Source organism: Scomber scombrus, chromosome 14 (genome assembly GCF_963691925.1).
Source record: "Scomber scombrus chromosome 14, fScoSco1.1, whole genome shotgun sequence".
In the NCBI taxonomy this organism is placed as follows: Eukaryota; Metazoa; Chordata; class Actinopteri; order Scombriformes; family Scombridae; genus Scomber; species Scomber scombrus.
This window is the reverse complement of record NC_084983.1, coordinates 22,600,473-22,621,378: the sequence shown is the minus strand read 5'-3', so window position 1 is coordinate 22,621,378 and position 20,906 is coordinate 22,600,473. Positions and strand designations below refer to the sequence as shown.

At 36.8% G+C, this 20,906-nt stretch overlaps 1 protein-coding gene across 1 annotated transcript; it reads right to left on the bottom strand.

The window, feature by feature from the left end:
* Positions 1 to 67: 67 nt before the first annotated feature.
* faxdc2 (fatty acid hydroxylase domain containing 2) lies at positions 68 to 15,399 on the bottom strand. Its single transcript, XM_062433849.1, has 9 exons — positions 15,348 to 15,399; positions 12,230 to 12,270; positions 9,680 to 9,774; positions 8,708 to 8,811; positions 7,649 to 7,770; positions 3,969 to 4,174; positions 3,152 to 3,257; positions 2,617 to 2,783; positions 68 to 1,629 (listed from the first exon to the last, which is right to left on the bottom strand). The coding sequence occupies exons 1-9, from the start codon at positions 15,370 to 15,372 to the stop codon at positions 1,473 to 1,475; spliced, it is 1,023 nt and encodes a 340-aa protein (XP_062289833.1). The 5' UTR covers positions 15,373 to 15,399; the 3' UTR covers positions 68 to 1,472.
* Between the last annotated feature and the right edge of the window lie 5,507 nt (positions 15,400 to 20,906).

Sequence of the window (20,906 nt, the reverse complement as noted above, 5' to 3'; positions counted from 1 at the left end):
GCAAGAAAGAAATGAAGTGCATATCTTTTTCAATATTAAACAGTCCAGCTAAAACTTGAACACAGTATCAAAGTATAAGCTGTTTTTAATTCAACAGTCATTTCTTATACAAACACCACTGAGGCCTTCTGTAATACATACACACATTCAACAGTATGTTCCTGTTCTCCGAGTGCGACAGAAGGAAAAGTGCATGTGTGTGTTCTCTCTTTTTGGTGTAGAAGACAGATTCTCTTCTGTCTGAGCCACAAGTGAACGCAGCAGAAGAGTCTGGACTGGTGAACTGGAAGTGCTGTTATTAAACTCTACATATAATACAAAAATGTATCCAATAATTAATACATAACACTACATCATTCATGTGTTTAGAATAGTGTTTACTCTAGTATTCATGTAAAGAAAGAAAAGTGTTAAGTGGTCATTGTCCTAACATTTTAAACAAGTTAGTGAAATCTCTGTTTCCTCCCACATTTTGGTTTAATCAGATGGAGACGGAATAAGAACAGATGTGTTTAAATATGAGTGGAAATATGAGTAAAAAAAGGCAGCTGCTTGTGTTTCGAAAGGTGAGAAAAACATTAACTGAAGGTAACTGGGCTGAACATTGGAGGTTATGACAGTGTTCAGTCTTCTACATTTTCACTATCAGATTAATTAAACCAATTATTTTTCAACATTTAAAGTTTGGTTTATGAAATGTTATGTCTGATCTGAACAGTCCAAAATACAAAGAGATTCAGTTTAATATATATATGACACAGAAAATCTTAAAATCCTCACATTCAATATCCTGCACCAGCAAATCTTTAGTATTGTTGCTTTAAATAAAAGAAAATTAGTTGATTATCGACATAGTGATTAATTTTCTGTTGATTGACTAGTCAATTTGACTAATCATTGCATTATAGTCAACCTTAATTGACTAATCATTGCATTGCAGTCAAGCTTATCATAGTTCAAGTTCTTAAATCTACTACAGCAGGAAACTGTCCAGTAAATTAAATACTTCTGAGTACTCGTGACTTGTAAAATGACTCCATTAGCCTCTAATTTTGAATAAAGTCATCAAATTAGGATGTATGCACCAATGACAAACTTTTCCATGATGGTTTGGAACAAAGATAATAAACCACAGGTATAATTGTCACTGTGGCCACATTCATGCTTAAATATGTTACCCGTTCCAACAAATAAAATAACAGCTTGACAAGGTCACATGAGATGAAATCAGGTTAAAAATAACCAAAGTGGCAGTCGACTGCACGCTGACAGTGAACTTGGACGCCAAACTGCGTAAAACTGCACGTCTGATGAAGTGCAACAAAATCCTTTCTGCGTGGAAAAAAAGAGAAAAATAAAAAGTGACCAGAGTCTAAAAATGAGCAACAGGTTTTCTGGATTAAAACAATCAGAATCAAACAATCACTAAAGACTGATTGGCCTGAAAATAAATGTCAGAGGTCGCAAAGTCGTCACTGGCCCTTCTTGGGTGTGTCGGGGATGCTCTCGTTCAGCGGGGTGAAGTTGGTGAGCAGGGAGTGGCGTTCATACTGTTTGGTCTGCCTGAATTTGGTGTCGGTACTGTGGAGCCTGTCCAGCACGCCCAATACCCCATAACACTGGTTGAACCTGGAACCAGGAGGAACATGTGAGTACAACTGTAAAAGTTAACAATGATCTACAAACAAAAATGAAATGAAGAAACCCTCACATTGGATCCCTATTTTATTTTTGTCCATTTTCCCATGTTGGATTCATCAAAAAATACTTTTAAAAGATAAGGTGGTCATTTTCTTTATTGTCAACAAATCCAATAAAAAGACCAAAACCAATAAGGCATAAATACTGTCTGTGTATCCTGATATAATTTATTCCTCACCTGTTGCTCAAAAACTATTAAAAAGGAAGTGCAAGTTGCAGATCCTTTCTTCAAATCAAATTCTAACTGGCTTGTAAAGCTGGGAGGACATGTTGTTGTGGAGAGCTGGAGGAATAGCGACTGCATACTTTATCAGCTTTTATTTTACAAAAAATAAAAAAACACATTTTCAAAATGTGGGATCTTTAAATGAGCAACACCAACGACATCTTCCTTCATGATGATCAACACAGACAGTGTAGTTTATTTTGAGGAAATCCTACAAGCATCATCCTGCTGCTGTTAATACTCAAAGAGCACCAAATGTGTATTAATCCGCGGTTAAAATAGTTCCCAACAAATACACTTTTTAGTCCTGTCAAGTAACATCTGCTAAAAACTACCATATCCGGCTTATTTGGAGAATGATTTTGGCTTTTTTTTTTATGCTTAAGGCTGAGTGCCACAGATCAGAACACGTGGAGGACAGACAAAGTCTTGGTTTTGGTCATTTCATGGTAATTGTTGATAATAACAAAAAGAAATAATGTCATCAACCTTATCCCATTTTTAAGCAAGGAGATTAATTTAAATTAATTTTCGCCAGGATTTTAGCAAGAGTTTAAACAATGCCCTTTTGAGACAAGCACAACTCAGAACATTGTGTCCAGTAATGGAGTTCAAAAGATCAATACAAAAAAACGAATTATTATTAGTTATTAGTACTTTTGGGACACAGAGTGGACAGGCAGACTTACTTGAGGTGGTGGTAGTCGTGGAACTCGGGTGAGGGCAGGAAGGGGAGGTGGTATCCGCAGTGGGAGACGGTGGTGCTGATTAGAGCCAGGCAGTACCACATGGAGGCGGTGCTCACATGGGAGCCCAGGAGCACAGGCCCAATTACTACTGGCAGCGTGTTGGAGAGCTAACAGCAAAGAAGAAGAACACTTAGGTTTTTATATTATCCAAGGAAGATTTTAAAATCCAACGAATTTAGAAAAGCGAAAATTGAAACATATAGGCAAACCACTGAAGAAAAACTACTGATTCAAGATGTATACGAACACAATGAGTGTGGTGGCACTAGAGGTGTTGTTGCCAACCTTCACAACCTGTGGTCTATGACTAGCCTCCAGTATCCAAACCAGGGATCTAATTCCTCTTTAAATCATTTAGTGTATCCTCACCTTACAGCATGTATTAGTTTAAAGGCTAGTGTTTTTCTGGCACAGCAAAACTACTGACTAAAATCTGACAACTAAAATGAAATGAAAAGAAGGAGGGTTCATTCACCACATGCTCCAGAGGATGGGCGTAGATGGCGACGATTCCAATGGGAGCAGTCCACTCATGGTGCTGTTTGTGGAAATACTTGTAGAGGCTGGGATGGTGAAACAGCCTGAGAGAGAAGAGGATGAAGATCAAAATACACACAGTCAACATTCAGTTATCCACTGATGCATGGTTAAGCTCTGATGTCCATTAATCAACTCCAAATTATCTAACGCCACAATGAGAAAGATGTTCACTGTTCACAATGAGAGGATGTTTACCATGTCAGCATGCTAAGGTTTGTGACTCAAACTTCATGACAATCCAATAGTTGTCAAGACATGTTGTACAAAATCAATAATGTCAACCTCACTAAAGTCAGAGGTTTCCCAAATTCAATAGGATTCATCTTCTGTGAAACACAAATCTCTGAACCAAATTTCATGCTAATCCATCTAATAGTTGAAATATTCCCACCTGGGCCTAAGTGGTGGACTGATGGACCAACATTGCCTTGAAGCTGCACTGCTACTGTGGCTACAAATTGCTATTAAAAATTTGACACATTGAAGTAAGTAAACACTATCTTTGGCCTCCTACAATCAGCATCACCTGTCAACTGTAGCTTAGCGGTACACAAAATACTCAGTGAGTGTCTAAGATACACTTCTTGTTAGTCAATTAACATCTGGAGCTGTCTGAATGCTTGAGTTGACTGACGTCCATCACTAAAGACATACTGACATGTTAAAGTAGGAAAATCAGAGGTGTAAGGTTCAGTTTCAGAATCCTGATAATGCACATAAACCTCATTCCTCCCTCTCGATCCTGTCCCTACCTGTGAGAATAGTAAAACATAAGTTCCTCCACGACGGCAAAGACAGCCAGCTCAGTCAGGGCCCAGTGGAAGGTGGGCAGCTCAGGGCCACAGGGCTTTCCTTTCCAGCTCATCAGGTGGTAAGCTATCACCACCATGGGCCCAGAGATGCATAACCAGTTGAAGAGGACACACTTCAGCGCCTGGCGCAGCTTAACAGGATCCACCTAGATGGAGGGAGGTTTTGAACAACAAAGAAAATGTCAAATGTGGATATAATAACAGAAATATGCAAACAGCATTTCTGTGGCAATACTTATTTTACATGACACGCATCTTCATTTGGGGGCATGAATTCAGACTTGAGAGACACAAGAACGATCTGGCTGCTTAATGAGACAACAGGGAGTTGGTGTGATGGGTTAAGTAGAGGAATGGGAAGCTACGGTGTTATGAAAAGTCATGGCATGTGACAAATTTTAACCTACTCATAACTAGAATAGTTAAGTTTATCTTGGGTTTACATGTTTACATCATCATCTTCACTCAAATGCAAACAAGCAGACAGACACTTTTTTATATCAGATTAAAAACAGCTCAAGTTTGTGTGTAAATATAAGTCGACTTGACTTTTTATCCACTAAACTTTGGACCCTGGCCATAAACACATGGACGTGTCATGACCGTTGTATGTTTGTGTGAGCACATGTATGTGTCTAAAGTGTACACAGACGAACTTTTACACAGTTACAGTACAGTACAGTTCTGTTTTGTATTTTTACATGTCTACTGTAAGAGATTTTTAATTATGCAGCCCATATGTCAGTGGAGAGAGTACACAGGAGTCCAGGATGTCTTGTGTTGAAAAGGTTTATTTACTTGATCAAGGAGAAGTGAATGAATAATCAGTACATGTTATGTTCTGATGCTCCCTTCAATTCTGAAGTGTCTGTCCTCCAGGGATAGACTTTAAACACAACACATCTACAACATACAGAATTTAGTCTACTGGTCGACAGACAAAACAGTGCTTAGACGCCTCTCAGGACCTTTGTCCTCCATCCAACACTATCAAACCTTTGACTACAGTTTCTTCTACCCCGTTCAGGGAAACAGGCAAACACATATCTGACCTCAGCTGCTATAGCAACACTATCAGAATGCCTCCTGTTTTCCCTAAATAGGAGCAGACTCCCTGCTTACCACTATCTCAAGGGGAGACAGTCTCTAAACCAAGATGTGGTGTGGCCTTGCGATGACCGCAGAGCCTAGTTTGACCCAGTGCATGCCAATGATTGACGTAAATGATGAAAAATGAAAATTCCCTAACATTTACCAAGAACAAATGTAACAACCTTTTCAAAGCTGACAATTTGACTTGTCATAGTAGTAAAAGCACAGGTGTTATTAAATATAAAACATACAATAGCTCTGATCTATTTAACTGTCCCAGTAAACTATGACAGTGTGACAGTGAGCCAACATGCACAACACCAGGAACCTGAAACTGAAGCAGCTGAATGAACTTCAGCTCTCTGATTTATTATTTACACCAGAGCTTCTCCTATTGTGATGTCAAAATGTGTTGAAGGCATAATCAGTTGTTGTGTTTCTAATCTGATAAACGCCTGTAATTACAAAAGTATATTATGTTGCAACAGTGCAAAAGTTCACATATGTACACATACATGTGCTCACACAAACATGTGACATAAGAATATGTCTTGAACACATACAGTATGAGTGTGTGTCGCATCTACAGTATGTATGATGAGTGTAATGCTCTGCTCTCAGCTGCATCACCATACAATAACTTTAACATGACAAATAAATGTTGTAATGTTTATTGTGAGATGTTACAAGCAAGTTTTATGTCTCTGATTGTTTCTTTTTTTTTTTTACTTTGCTCATATTTAAATAATCAGTAACCAGCAGCTGCCTGTAAAATACTTAAAATTACATTAATCAATGTAAAAACCCTTAGTTGAATTAGGAAAAGATGAACATGAGTGTGTTCAAACATTAGTCATTTAGGTGTTTGTTCTTCTTTTCAGACATAACTAGACTTGAAAAAGCCATCAGCGCATGGGATACACTTTCCGGTGGTTGGTTTTATACCAATTGTGTTATCAGCCTGCCTTGGCTTTGTTTCTAACTGATAAGACTCAGGATTAGACAGTCATTCTCAGTCAGCTACGTTATCTCTTCTCAGAGGGACAGACTATAGAAATCCAACATCAAACACTTGATGACCCAGTAGATTGTCACAGATTAGATGAGATTATTTTAGATAATGTAAATTTTATTCCTGACATCAGATCAAACAGAAATGATATGTCAGTCTATAAAGGTGATGATCTCATTTAAAACAGACAACGCTGGATGAAGAGATTTTTGAGGGGATTACACTCTACATCACAGAGTAAATTCACAGAAAAGCTAAATATAAAAGTTATTTTGTTTGACCATTGACTGGTTTGAGCATAACCTCCTGCCTTGGTTATCAGTAATGTCTGTCTTTATCTGTGCAGCTTCCAACAACATCCGTTAATCAAACACGGTGAGAAGACTTTGGTCAGATTGATGTGGACACGTCAGATCAGCAACACTGAGGGCGATGCACTCATTAAACTTTACTGTCGGTCATCTCATAATCACGAGATTTAAAAATCTGTCACACTGCTATTGTCCAGCTGGTGAACACAGCGATGCTGGAGGATTTCTAAAAGCTTGTATTAAAAGGTTATTTAAGTCTTTTATGATTAAAAGACAGAAGTATATATGTTAATGTTTATTTAGTGGGCCTAAAAGTGAGATGGGAAATAAATATATAAACAAATAACTAAACACAGAAATAGGAAAAGTTAATAAAATGTGGAAATAAATTAATAAATATATACACAAATAAATGAATAAGTAATACATAAAATACATGAATTTGTTTTTATTTATTTCTAATTAATAAAAACAGACAAGTGTTATGTAATGTATATAGTTGTAATTTGTTATTTTAAACATTTATTTTTTTATTTATTATCTTGTCACTTTGGCGCAAATAATTATTGTGATTCCAGTGATGTGACTATTACTGTATTTTAAAATAATGTCTGACAGCTTGTTTTCTATTAAAAGACCATTAAAAAGATTTATTAACCAAAAGTGTCTTCGTCAACCAAAAGTCTAACAAACTTTAAGCGTATTCCAATATTTTTAATTTTTAATTTATTTAATTATTAATTTGTTCCATTCATTCAGGCTCATTAAGAAAGCAGATAAATTCTATCAAGCCAATATAATGTTGAGGAAACAAAGTTTAGATGGGTTTATTAGCCTTCACTACATGAAATGTCATAAAATTAGTTTTATTCCGATTACTCAGAGCCAGCTGCACATTACAGCCGCAGTCTGAGGTTAAACTGGGTCATAAAGTAACGTTCAGCTACAGCAGCTAGACACAGTGTGGGTAGCAGAGGCACCAGTGGTAGTAATATCAATGCTGGTATAAGTAATAGAATGGCTGCAGGTTGCAAAAAAATCATTTGTATATCAATACGGGTAGATATGTAAAAATAAATAAATAAATAACTGAAACCTAAAATCCTTGTGAGGTGAAACTGGAGCAAACACTCACAGATTCAATCAAAACAGGATACAGACAAAACAGCTGATAACAACATTAACAGTGTAAGACTGGAGCCTACCGGGTTATTCTTTTCCACTTGGATGCGGTAGCGAGTGATGAAAGAGGGTTTACCACTGGTGTCCACCAATAGCAGCAGAGCATTCGTCCCCCAGAACGCAATAGTTGGGAGTATCATGGTCCCTGTTGAGAAAAAACAAGCCCACTGTCAGAGCGGGACAACATGACAGCTGCTGACCTGACCCTAAGGATTTCAGCAAAGGCCGAAAAGACAAATACTGTAGCTTTTTGAGAGGCCTAAGCCAAAAACCAACACTATGCTCTAAAATATGGCTTCAAACTTTTTGATATTTTTTAAGAAAAGCCTGTGTGTGAGCTTCTTATTTTTAATCTGTTCTTAATCATATCATATCAAAGTCTGTATATTTTATATTTGTACTGTATGTAATGTAATAAAGGGTAATTCACATTATTATGGAGGCAGAATTATCAGTACAAACAGGACTGAACCCGATTTTTATTGCACTTGCTCTGTGCTTTATTGGTTTGTCATACATAAATTGAAACACGTTACCTGTTTACACTTCCACACATCATATTAGGCTTGCACATAATGTCCTACACAGATAATATCCGATTGTAGAATACATGACACGATAACAACACGATGGCTGAATTATAAAAGTGAATAAGTCGACACCAGAGATCATGACTATGCAGAGTTTGAACATGTGCTACATTTGTGGCTGGTACCAAATCAGGGTAAATACCCTTTTGTGTACACACATGATTCTCTAAGCTAAGCTCTGAGGGGAGATGAAATCATGTATATAATCTAATTTCAAACTACATCATTAAAATTTTATAGATCTAGCATGAACCTCTCCTCTGACTGTGATAACCCAGATTCTAACAAAAAAAAAAAGATCGATATTCACGATGATACAAAGAATGTATTGATGCAAAGCAAGTTTTTGTAATGTAAGTAACAGATGTGTTGTGTTTGATCTTTGACCGACAAAGACTGACTCTGTTAGGAAGCGGCAATAACTAAATATTTAGTTGCAACATGTTCGTCAACAGATCGATTTTTGACCCTTTTTTTTTAGTTTTTTCTTACCACAGTAGAACAAAGCTGATTCATGACCCTCGAACTTCAAGTACAGCTTGGTCCACAAATTCTGCCAGAAATCTCCTGAAGCTCCCCAGCACTTCTGAAAATGCCTGAAAGAAGAATTAGTGTCAAGCTCACAAGATTGTTTTCTTACATGGTTAAAACACACATAAAAAAAAAAAAACATAAAGGACTCCAGGCACAAGACACATTTGTAATTTGGTGTAAAGAGCTGAAGATATGGTGGGAAATGTGTTATACTCTTCTTATTGTCAACAAATCTTATATGCAGAGCCAAACCAACATTTAACTCATCCCACTTTGTGTGTACCCAAAGCCTGATATATTGTGTTCCTCTGTGCCGTTGACCTCCATTGTTCTCTAAAAACGAAATAAATGAACCACACCTCTGCACCGCGTGACACGTTCCTCCACTATGAAGAGTTAGAGCGGGTTAATCTCAAAGACGTACCCTTTATATCTAGCTGCATGGCTGTCTCTGACCCGGTTTTAGTGCCCGTTCTCACAGACTCTTGGGTTTTGACACCTGATGTCTGATAAATTTGCAAGAGCTCAGAGCTGTCCTACTAACCACCTAGCAACCACCTAATAATGCCTGGGCAGCTGTCCTGTAAGACTTCAGGAATCACCTAGCCTTACCAAATACCTTGCCACACTCTACCAAACAAAACACCCAGAACACCCTAGAAACCACCTAGCAACATTTTATATAACACACTATTGTGTACTTTCAAATACACAATCGTGTAATTATCTTGTCTAGTCCTATTTGGCCCAGTGCCACTCTGTCCCGCCTGACCCCTCCCATCCAGTTCTCTTCTTTTCTGCTCCATTCTTTGTTCTGCATGTCTTGCCCTTTCTAATCTAACAATCTGTGCCACTACCACTCCTCAGGGTTCATCTGAGGACAAGCTTTCTTGGTTTGTTTTATGGTAATAACTTGTAAAGGGATCCTACCATGTCAGCGAGTTGCCAAATGCAGCCAAGAATAAGATTCCAGATCCGATGACAAACACAGCTTTCTTCACGGAGTCCCACAGTCCTTCTGGGCCCTACAGGACAGAGAAAAAGCAACAATTGTATATGAATGTCTCTTTGTTATGATACTGTGCAGTCACATGAGGTTGAGTTACATCAGCTTTTTACCACAGAAACATCTTATGGTGTTAGAAAGGTCTCTACAACAACACTTAAACTTTAATTTCATCATCAAACCTTACGTCACTGGTTGCTAAACCAGTGAAATTGTCTTTATAGCATTTCTAAAGCACTGTATTACAATACTTTGGATGGCTTATGTTTTCATAAGGGTGAGGCATCTAGCACTATGGGATTGCAAATATAATGCACTATGATGGAGAGGGTGTGACTGAATGACAAAATAAATGACGCAGCAGGAGAGCAACAAAAACAAGCCTCTAAATCTGTCATGTGACATATGATTGTCTCTCTTTCTTTAACTCATCCTCAACATGTTAACATTTGTTTCTGTAGATTTGAATAATTTGCATTCACAAATGCTGTGTTAGATCAGTGTCATCATGAAATCGTAAGAAAAGACTTTGCAGGTTATAGTGTATTTGTGCATTTAAGTGTATTCATGTGTAAATTTCCCCATTGTGGGACTAATAAAGGAATATCTTATCTTATCTTATATTCCTAGATGGGCTTATTGGATATATAACAAGATTGTGTTTTTGGTTTTCTGTTTGCTTTGTGTTTTCCGTCCTGCGTAACCAGCCTGCTACTCCCTTCACACCTGCCCTGCATCAGGCTCGATAGCCCTGCCCTTTCCCCTGGCCTATCAACTCCTTTTTTGTTCTCATGATCCACCTGCACCTCATCCCGTCATCAATTTAATTTGTATTTAAGTCGTGAGGGCTATTACACAAAAGCAGAATTAAGAAATCCAAGACAATTGGAAAATTTCACCTTAATCCACTATCTAGCTTTTGTGCAACAGCCTTCAGGTTTTAAGTTTAGTGTTGATGGATCCTTTGTTCAGTTTTGCTTTGCCTGCACTCCTGAGTTCTGTTCCCGAGTTGAGTAAATAAATACTGATTCTTCAGTTCCTATGGCCTGCTGTCTCCTTCATTTGAGTCCACCTGTTCTGCTTCTCCTAACAGTGGATCAGTTCACTCAGCGGGAATTAGGCCCGGGGATTGATGTCACATTCACCAGACCTTCTAAAAGGCCAGCTTTTACCCAGGCTTTTACCCCAGCTCAGCCATGGCAACCGTGGGAACAATGTTGTGCTGGACTCAGTGCTCAGCTATCTGTTCTCTTTTATTAGAGCCACAACACATCTTACAGATGCAAATACACAGATGTAGATATTTATACATGGAGGAGGACATTTTATTTACCTATGTCATTTCTAAGAAGTCGGGTCTGCAAAAATGTCCATAAGAACACCAATTAATTGTAAATACTTCCCAGTGTCCGGTATTCACTTATTCTACTTTTTCCCCATATCTGAACATAACAATCACCTCACTGTCAAAGATCAAAACACTCCTAATTTTTCACAATCATGTGCACAATCATTTTTACCCATTCACTTTATATTCCATGCAGGGTTCTGTATTTTTGCCCAGGGGCAAAAAAATTAACTTTTCAAGTCAAGCCTGTCTTTAGGACCAGGGGACAGGTCTCCACGTGTTATAGCAACAACAAAGCAATTAGGAGAAAACTGTTTTGGTTTCAAGAAGAGTCAAGTCAACTTTATCTAGAAACTGTTTTAAACAGAAATGATACTGTATGTGCTACAATGTGCTTTACAGAAAGTCAATATAGATAAAATCTGAGATGCAGAACCTGAGAAATCAGACACTGCAGGACAGATACGAGATTGAGATTTTTAAAGGATCATTTAAAGGACAGTCTCACTTGACAGATTACATACAGCAGGTTATGATTACCCATTGTAAGACACATACAAGACTTTCAGGTTTCCTGGGAGAATTTAAGAGCTTCTGACACAGCAATTCAAAAGGATTTTCAGACACTGAATCACTCAGTTGAATGACGTAGTTGATGGAATCTGAAGGATGTGAAGCTCCTTAAAGCATTGGGAGGCAGTTGTTTTTGCAGATTTTACACACCTGAAGCTTTCTTCAATATGGATAAATATGGTACAATAAAAAAGGTGCTGGTAGTGGTGAGGAAGGAATTTGAATCATATTGTCAGTGGGCAACATAGAAAGGTTAAAATCTGTGTTCTAATAAAATAAAAACACTTGGGTACAAAGTTAATGGACTATAAAAATATTATTTTTCAATTTTTCTAGGTAATCTTCCACCAATAGTAGGAAGATCAGTAATGCAACTGATAAAACCAGAAAAAGAAGTTACATATCAGATCATCTAAATGTTGAGCCTGTGTTTACTGTGACTTATACTGTTGCGTTGCTGCTGCTGCTGAGCCGCCTGCGTTTGATCACCCACCTGCACTATTGTATTATGGTAATAGCATAGCATGTTGTTGTAAAGGTGTCATGTCCTTACTTGTCTGCTGCTGCTTCCTGCTCCGGCAGCTCCCATCGTGTCTGTAAACACAATAACAAAATACACTGTAAACAATGTGCTTTTATTTTTCCAGGTAGAATTAGAGCAGCTTCATAACCGCATTATGTATTTGATGGGGTAAGGCAAGGCAAGTTTTTTTAAAAGCACATTTGAGCAACAAGGCAATTCAGGGCGCTTTACATAAAACAGGAAAAGCTTCAAGATTAAAACAGTCATTAAAGAACTGAGAGAATAGAAAACACAAACAGGCTTTAATAGAATAAGACATATAAAATGAGTCACTCCATAATCATCAAGGGTACAACACAATTTTTAAGTCCCTCGGTGGGGTTGTCAACATGGATGTTAAAATCACTGACAGTAACTACACAGTCAAAGTCAGAAAGCTGCTCATTAGAGTCATCAAAAAGGTTGCACAGTATATAGGTGGCCTGTCTATATTAAGGAACATAGCTCAAGAGGAGGAATTCAGCTGAAGAGCCACATATTCAAAAGAAATGTCCATAAGTTAGCTGCTTTAATGATGCTTTCATTGGAGGGATTCATTACACAAAACTCCACCTCATGTCTTACACTCTTATACAACCTAAGTTGGGAGGGGTTGACTCGATAAGAACAGCTGCAATGTTTTCTTGGTCTCACCATGTTTCAATTAAATACATCAAATCAAGATTGTGCTTGTGATAGATTTAGTGTGTTCAAAGCTTTATCTGCTAAATCTTTTGAATGCAGCTAATGAGGAATGGATTCTAAATTTGATAAGTTTGCAGAACAGGTTGGACTCTTCCTGTTTTTTTAGCAGATTCACCATTTTTATTTATTCAGATATCAGTTGGAGCTCGCTGCATTTTGAACCCAACCAGCTGGACATGCTGTGCTTTAATTAGGCTGTGGAGACAGAGGGTGAGTCTGATTCTGTTGTGGATGGTGAAGAGGCGGTGGGTATTGTAACTGCAATGATTGTGTCAAAACAGGTGGCGGTGGATGCTGAGGGGGGTTCAGGGGAGAGAAAATTAGAGCAGGGTGGGGTGACTTTGGTTTTAGTGAGCAGCTCTTTTATCTGGTCATTGAACTCCAAGAGGGGGGAGGAGAGGGGCAGTGTGACTGGAGAGGATAACCACGTCAGCTAATTATTAAAAACATAACTTCAGCACAAGAACTTTAAGAAAGGTTTTTTTAAATCCTCAAAATGTATACTTAAATTGAGAATTTGGAGAGTAAATGTTATCTCTCCTGTCCCAAAATGACTGACAGCCAAAGATTAAAGATTATTTAAAATGAAACTGTCTTGCAAAACAATGTTTTTAAAAAAGTATTTTATTTTCATTTCATAATGAAGTTTAAGTTTAAGGAAATCGATCTTAAATTTCATCATTTAGAGTGAGTTTATGTCAATCACACAAACAAGTTGTAAAACACTTTCAATGTTTTTGAAATATATGCCAATTTATTCATCAGTAATACATTTACATGTAATTCAGTATATGACTAAGACTTGCTGACTCCAATCTGGTCCCACACCACACCTCCACTGGCTAAGTGAGGCTACTTTACAACAAAAATGTGAATTAATAAAACTATGTAAAATGTAGTACAATGAATGTATTCTGTTTAACTGCTTTTTATCTTTCCGTGGTACATTAATCATCAGAGTGCCGTGTAGCCAGCAGCAAAATTTACAGCTGGGGGATTATAAATAATCCTATTATAATACATCCTTACAGTGTGCACTTTTTCAGTTAAATTCTTGGGGATAATAACTTGCCCTACATCCACTCTATGTTTGTAACTCAGCAAAAAATAGAAAGTTTAAGGGAAGAAAGTAACAAAAATGTACTCAGACTGAAGCTGGCAAAACAAGAAATACAGACAGCAGAGATGTTTGAATGGCAGTGCTGGAAAAAGTATTTAAGTATAAAGATAAAGTATAAGATCTCTTACTAAAGTTAAGCATCAACACCACGCTGTAAAAAATAAATACTACAAAATATTTCTGTATATAAGTATTATTACTAAAATACATTTAAAGCATGAAAAGTTAAAGTACTCTTACAAGTGTTAGTGTGAATACTACCATTATATTACACACTTGTATTATTATTAATGATGCATTAATGTGTACTGTATATAGAATGTTACTGATGATGATGATTTTGAATGAAGCTACAGATTATTTTCTCCATTAACTGATTGATTGGTAGCAAAATTGCAAAAAAAAAAAAGAAAAAGAAAAAAATCCATCACAAGTTCCCAGAGCCCAGGCTGTCCTGTTTTGTGTGAGCAACAATTAATTTAAAAAAAAAAAATCATTTTTAAGATGCAACCAGTGAATGTTGGCTTTAAATATTGCTTTAATGATTATTTGATTGACTAAATTGCAGATAAACCGTTTTTTGTCCATCAAATCATGAATTAATCAACTAATTTTTGGAGCTACAGTGCAACATCTTTATAGGAATATCACAGTTCATGCTTAAACATTATTGGCTAGATGTGTAATTGACAGAAATTATGTTATTTTAGACAAACTACCACTGATTAGTGTACTGATTAGGTTAAATAAGACTTTGACACTGTGATTTCAGTTTTACATTTTATTATTATATATTATTATTAAATAGCTTTTGTATCATATATTAGTATTTCAGGTACATACTACTACTTCATTATGCAATACATATATATACACATTTCACTTTAAATCTGTGCCAATATCAAATTCAGGTATATTATCAATCAACACCAATATTACTCTTGTACAATTATTATTTCTCTATATTTTTTACTACTATTGTTTTTAATGTTTTTGTGTTAACTCATTATTTATTGTTCTACATTAATTGAATGTACCAGGACAAAAATCAAATAAAAATCAATTATACGAGAGACAGATTGCCTACAATAGATACAATATAAGCCTAAAACTCATAGGAATATTATAGATAATTCATACTATACGACAATAGTAGATCTACAATCATGGACTGTGTGCTGCCTTCAAACTGCTCAGCTGCTAAAATTCATAATGTTGTCTTCGGGTGATACAGACAGCTGGACTTATCGATATGTTAACAGGTGAAATGAATAATGAACTTACCGCTGTGCTTCGTCTTTGCCGTCATGTCTCAGCTCTGTGTCTCTCTGTCACTGCTGCAGCTTTTTCACATGCGTTTATTTACAACGGTGTGCGACTTCTGATTGGTTCGTCCTAGGTCAGCTGACGGTAACCCTAGATTTGCAACACTCTCGCGAGATTTGTTGGCATTGTTTCTTCATTGTACAAAATAATTATCTTGTATGATGTGGCAACGCTGTGGTTAAAGTCTGGTTAACTTTAGGCACAACACATATTTGGTTAGGATTAGGGTAAGATCATGTTTTCAGTTTAAAAAAAAAAAAGATAGCTCTCGCGAGATCTTTCTCAACTCTAGAGTTACCATCTAGACATGAACCTTTAGATCTGAGGATGTGTTATTTTTCGTGCAATCGGCCACATGAATTCAGGTGAAGGTTGAAACTCAGCATGGGGGATGGTGACTGCGCTGGTATTCAACCGCATGTTTACCGGGGAGGGGGAAAATATAACTTACTAACAAGACGGAAAAGAAAACAATAGCCTGCAGTCTACTTTGTATCAACTACAATCAGATGTAAAACATTTATTCTCAGAAGAACAACCCATAGAGCAGTGTGAGGCAAATGGAAGTTTTGACTTTTTTTTAGTTTTTCATAGTTTTCCTCAAATAGATGACAATATAAATACAAGGCTGGTGTAAATCCCAAATGAATATAAATTTGTTTGATCTAAACCGGCCTCTACACCATGATTGTAATGTGCTGTTTGAAAAGTGCATGCTGCTGAAATCATAAACCAGAAGGGACTTTTTTTAAATGTTTGAAAACTCAACTTTTGCCTGTTTGGCCAGAATAGATTTGTTCCTCATAATTGTTGAGGGGCAGTTGTGATAAAGTGCATCTCTGGTCTCCAAGTGCAACACAGAACAGTTCCTGTTGACATCCGGACCACATTGAATTCCTTCTACTTACTACTTGGCAAATAAATCTGATTCTTACTCTGATTATTTTTTACATGACAGAAGCAGAATAAAGTTACCTGGATAATGCAACAAAGTTAAAAAAATGTGAGTGTTTATAATCTTGTTTTCATTTATTTATAAGGTTGCCATGTCAATAAGTTATACATCAGGTTAACCTCCCTCTTATTTTATTTTATTTTAAATTTAGAGACCTCAAAGAAACCAAATATTTCAGGCTGACTTTTGGGGAAATGTGTATAGCTTATTTTGCAGTAACACCCAGATCATTATATGTACAAGGTACCAATTTCTTAATGTGATGGAATAATGTAGCCATAAAAAAAACATGTGCACATATGATACAATCAGACAGTGTAGAAAAAGAAGGTTTTTAACCACCTTAAAGCTACATAAAGGGAAATTAAAGGTGAAAACTGGGATTTGAGGAGTTAACTAACTGCTTACAATACACTAGTGTGTCTGGTTTGAGCTTGACAGTCAGCTAGAAAGAGCATCTTTTATCTGGTTTCATATTATTAGCTTTCTCCTAACGTCATGTTTTTTTCTACACGTGTTAAATGTCTGATATTTGTTGGCCTCTGAGGTTTTACTCAGTCTCAGGAGCAGTTTTTAACGTGAGAAATGTTTAAACATCAACTTACTTATTTACGACCACTGCTGCTTTACACAATCAGAATATTGATGACTGTGAGACTATACAAGGTGCACACACACAGACACACACACACACACACACACACACACACACACACACACACACACACACACACACACACACACACACACACACACACATACACACACACACACACACACGGCCTGTTGTCTGCCATCTCCTTGACCTCTCAGCCTGTCCCAGATAACCTGCAGACCTGTCTACTGCTGCAACGTGTGGCTCCACTATCAGTCATTATTACTGTACAGGGTCAGTCCACCATAGCCATTATGTAAAATTAATATGACTTTTAACACCCGCCGAGGGCTAAACTGAAGTGTGGATCAGACTTTCTTTAATAAATGTAGAGAGATTATTAAAGTACTCGTCATTTCACTCAGGACCTTCTCTTATCCACATAGAGATTTATTGGGGAATATGTACTAACGTCTTTATTGTCCATTTATGGCACATTTTATGACACGTGTTACATTTGAAGGCACCTTTGGATGGTCATTTTATATTATGAAAGACAGACTGTGTTACATCACACTCACTAAATTTCACTTTGTACAACTTGCTGGTGAACAAAAGAGGTGAAAGGTCATTATTTGTGTTGTAAGATGGTTGTTATGCTCTATTTCACACTTGAAACACAAGTTAAAGTAGTTCACATGAAAGTTAAACCCCTTGTTTCTGTTACCACTAGAGTCTCTCTGAGACAAAGTATTTCTGAACAGATAGTGTTTTATTTGCACATGATTTTCTATGTTTTCAGGGGTCTTGACCCTCGAGTCCCATCTCAGCTCTTCCAGTAGGGGGTGCCAGAGGGGAGATACAAAACCCTGACAGCTCACTGTGAGTGAGGAGAAGTTATTCAATTTATCACACACATGTCAAATGTGACTGAACATGATTTGCCATAAGATTTACAAATGACTGGTCTGTATGTTTGTGGTCTATCATGTAATGAACTACTTGTTTTTTGTTTTTAAGTTTACTGTATATGTATAGTGATTTTTAAATCATTTTTTAATCAATTTATATGCTGCTAACTAGCACAGCTCTATATTTTGTTATTGTTGAGTTTTATGTTTCTATAGACAACAATAGGAGAAGTCAGCATTGTTGTACAATGCAACTCTTTTATCGGCCCATAATGTAAAAATTAATATTTTGATATTGACTTGATAGCAATAATTATTTCAACATACAAAAAAACATACTCAGAAAATTTCACTATACATCATAAATGGGGCTTTTACATAGTCAGTAAAGCTGAGGAAATGGCATGTTAAACCTGTTATGATTACAAACATTTCTACTTGGCAAAGTTACATATAATTGGTTATATTTCCCATGTAAACTTCAACTCCAGAATATCTGCCTTTGGTTTGATTTTTATTTTATGTAGCATTTCATGGAACATGATTTCTCAGATCTGATTAGATATAAATGGCTGCATATTTGTCTGTATGGCAACAAGGCTGGCTATACAGAGACGGATATTTCATTCACAGCAGGTCACTTCCTCTTGCAGAAAACACAGTTTTACTGCTCAGCTCAGGTCTGACCTCTGGTGTGAAACTTCCTCCACTGCATCAGTCAGTGTACTCTTGGGTTTTGGCACACATCTGTCACATACACTACTGTTCACTTCACAGGCACACTGAGGGGTATAAAGCCTGACAGTCTTTGGATTTAAATAAATCATGATCCATGATTCATTTAATAATTTGGGTGTTGTGTGTTTCAAGAGTTGTACAATAACACAAGAAATTGAATTTTACACATTTTCTCCTTTAAAAAAAAAGAATTTAGTGATTTAGTAAGAGATATGTACTTCACCTTTACTTGACCTCTATTTCTATTGTTAATTGATTTACTGAATGTGTGGGACCTCAAGAGATAGCTGGTATCATTGTATATTTCAACTCTACCTTTTCACTATGAGCTGTGAAACAGTTTTGCATCATTAGGTCCTCTAAGCAGTGAGTGACTGAGTTTTGAGTGAGTAAAACTAATCTGCAGTAAATTACATTTTGTTGAGGTTGGTGCACACATCAGTGTGTGTGTGTGTGTTTTCCCGTTTGTAGCTTTTGATTTGTTTCCTCCTTTCACCCCTCCAGCTTAAGTTAGTTTTATTGGATTTCCTACATTTCATTTTTGCCTCCATTTCATTCATTTTTTGTTAATAAATGCCATCTGTTTTGCACAGACATCTGCCTACAGATCTGCTTCTTCAACATCCGTTTGCAGTGCCACACAACATCTTCTGCTCTTCATTTGGGGTGGTGGCACTTTTTCTTTTTGGAAAATGCCAGATGAAGATCTCTGTTATATTGAAAATATTGTTCCGTTAAATTAAATTTTCTGGGAGCTATCAGTGGAGTGTGAGACATCTTTTATCTGAATTTTGCTTTCATGGTGGACTATGTCCCCCTGAATGCAACAGCATGGCTCTTTGTTTTTAACAGTTTTTGGTCAACAAAAGAGCTCAATGGCACAGACTGTATCTGTGCTGCAATTAAACAACAGCTGTTAGTAAGATTCCCTTATGGTCTGTTCTTTTCATTGGATTTATTGATAATTGGCCATTTTCACTGAAGGCATTTGAACATGCTACAGTAGGGAAATCACAGGTGTAAGTAATAAAATGACTGATGGCTGCTTCTGTTCAGCTGCTTCAGTTTCATGCCCCTGCTATTGTGCATGCAGTGCCATGGCTTATATTGGGACACTTGAATAGCAAAGAGGGCCATTTTTAATGTTATTAGTAACATCTCTATCTTGTGACCATCATTAACCAGAGGAGTCATTTGAATGTGTGATATGTCAGCGCCAAGTATAGTCAGATGCAGAAAGAGACACACTAAAGAGTCAACACAGAAATAATTGATTTGAAGGAATGACTAATCTTGGTTTGGGGAGTTAAGCAGTTTATTTGATTACTGAGGAAAAATTGGGCTGATAACAGAATCTGTTTCTTTAAAAAAAGAAAAGAAAAAAAGATTCATTTATTTTATTAATTAAACAGCAAGTAACTGGTCCACAGATAAATAGGTGACAGTAATGCATCTTGTAATTGTTACCTGTAACTTCTAAGAAGAGGAAGAAGAAGCCTTTCTGATGGCCTGACCCTATTAGAGAGACCTCATTCAAAGACAGTCTGACAGCTCAAACTGCAAATGTTCATAGAAATGAGATAGAACTCAGTCACAGTAATCTGATTAAAAGCTATCCATCGCTGCCCTCTGATTTAGGATCTAAGCTGCAGTGATGTCGTCAAGGATGAAAGACCTCAAAGATGAACAGAAATCAACATCTGTTATCTAGGAAAGCGCATGCTGAAGCAGATATGTCTCAACCATACATCCAAAACTGTGGAGGGTCACTGAAACATCCAAACCTGCAGATATTGACAACATTTCCGAGAATAAAAGGGAGCAACAACTAATGTCTTCATCTTTGTTCTCTGTGTATTGATGCTCTTGTGCAGCACTGTGCTGAGCACTGCTCTACAGGTGTGTATGTGAATCATGAGTGTGAGTGTTTGTCAGGTTAAGCACCATTGGTGACACAAGTGACACTTTTGACAAAGTGACAAGTGACACTTATAATACAAACAAACAAATATACTTTACACTTGAAGGTGATCAGACCTCTGACCACATTAGCTATATCTTATTTACCTCCTTAAATACATTTAATATAACAAATACATAACATACATAATGTATTTGTTATATTCAAGTTAACGTCCACAATAGTGTCATGTGTGTGGTGGAGTGTGAAGAAAGCAGCTTGCATATATTTACCATCCAATGTGGAAAAATGTTTATCAGGTTTGTCAAGTTACATCTGCTGTACTGACAAAGAAAATCATCATCACTTAAGTACCAATAAATTAATACATTAAATTGGTTTCAGAGCATTTCGCAAA

Bases quoted from the DNA above. Each gene is read 5' to 3' on its own strand.
- faxdc2 (XM_062433849.1), bottom strand. From the start codon at position 15,372: ATGACGGCAAAGACGAAGCACAGCG. The intron at 7,771-8,707 runs GTAAGAAAAAAC...TTTTCTCAACAG, and splicing joins ATCAGCTTTGTTCTACTGTG to GGACCATGATACTCCCAACT. The intron at 4,175-7,648 runs GTAGGCTCCAGT...CCCTCCATCTAG, and splicing joins AAGTGGAAAAGAATAACCCG to GTGGATCCTGTTAAGCTGCG.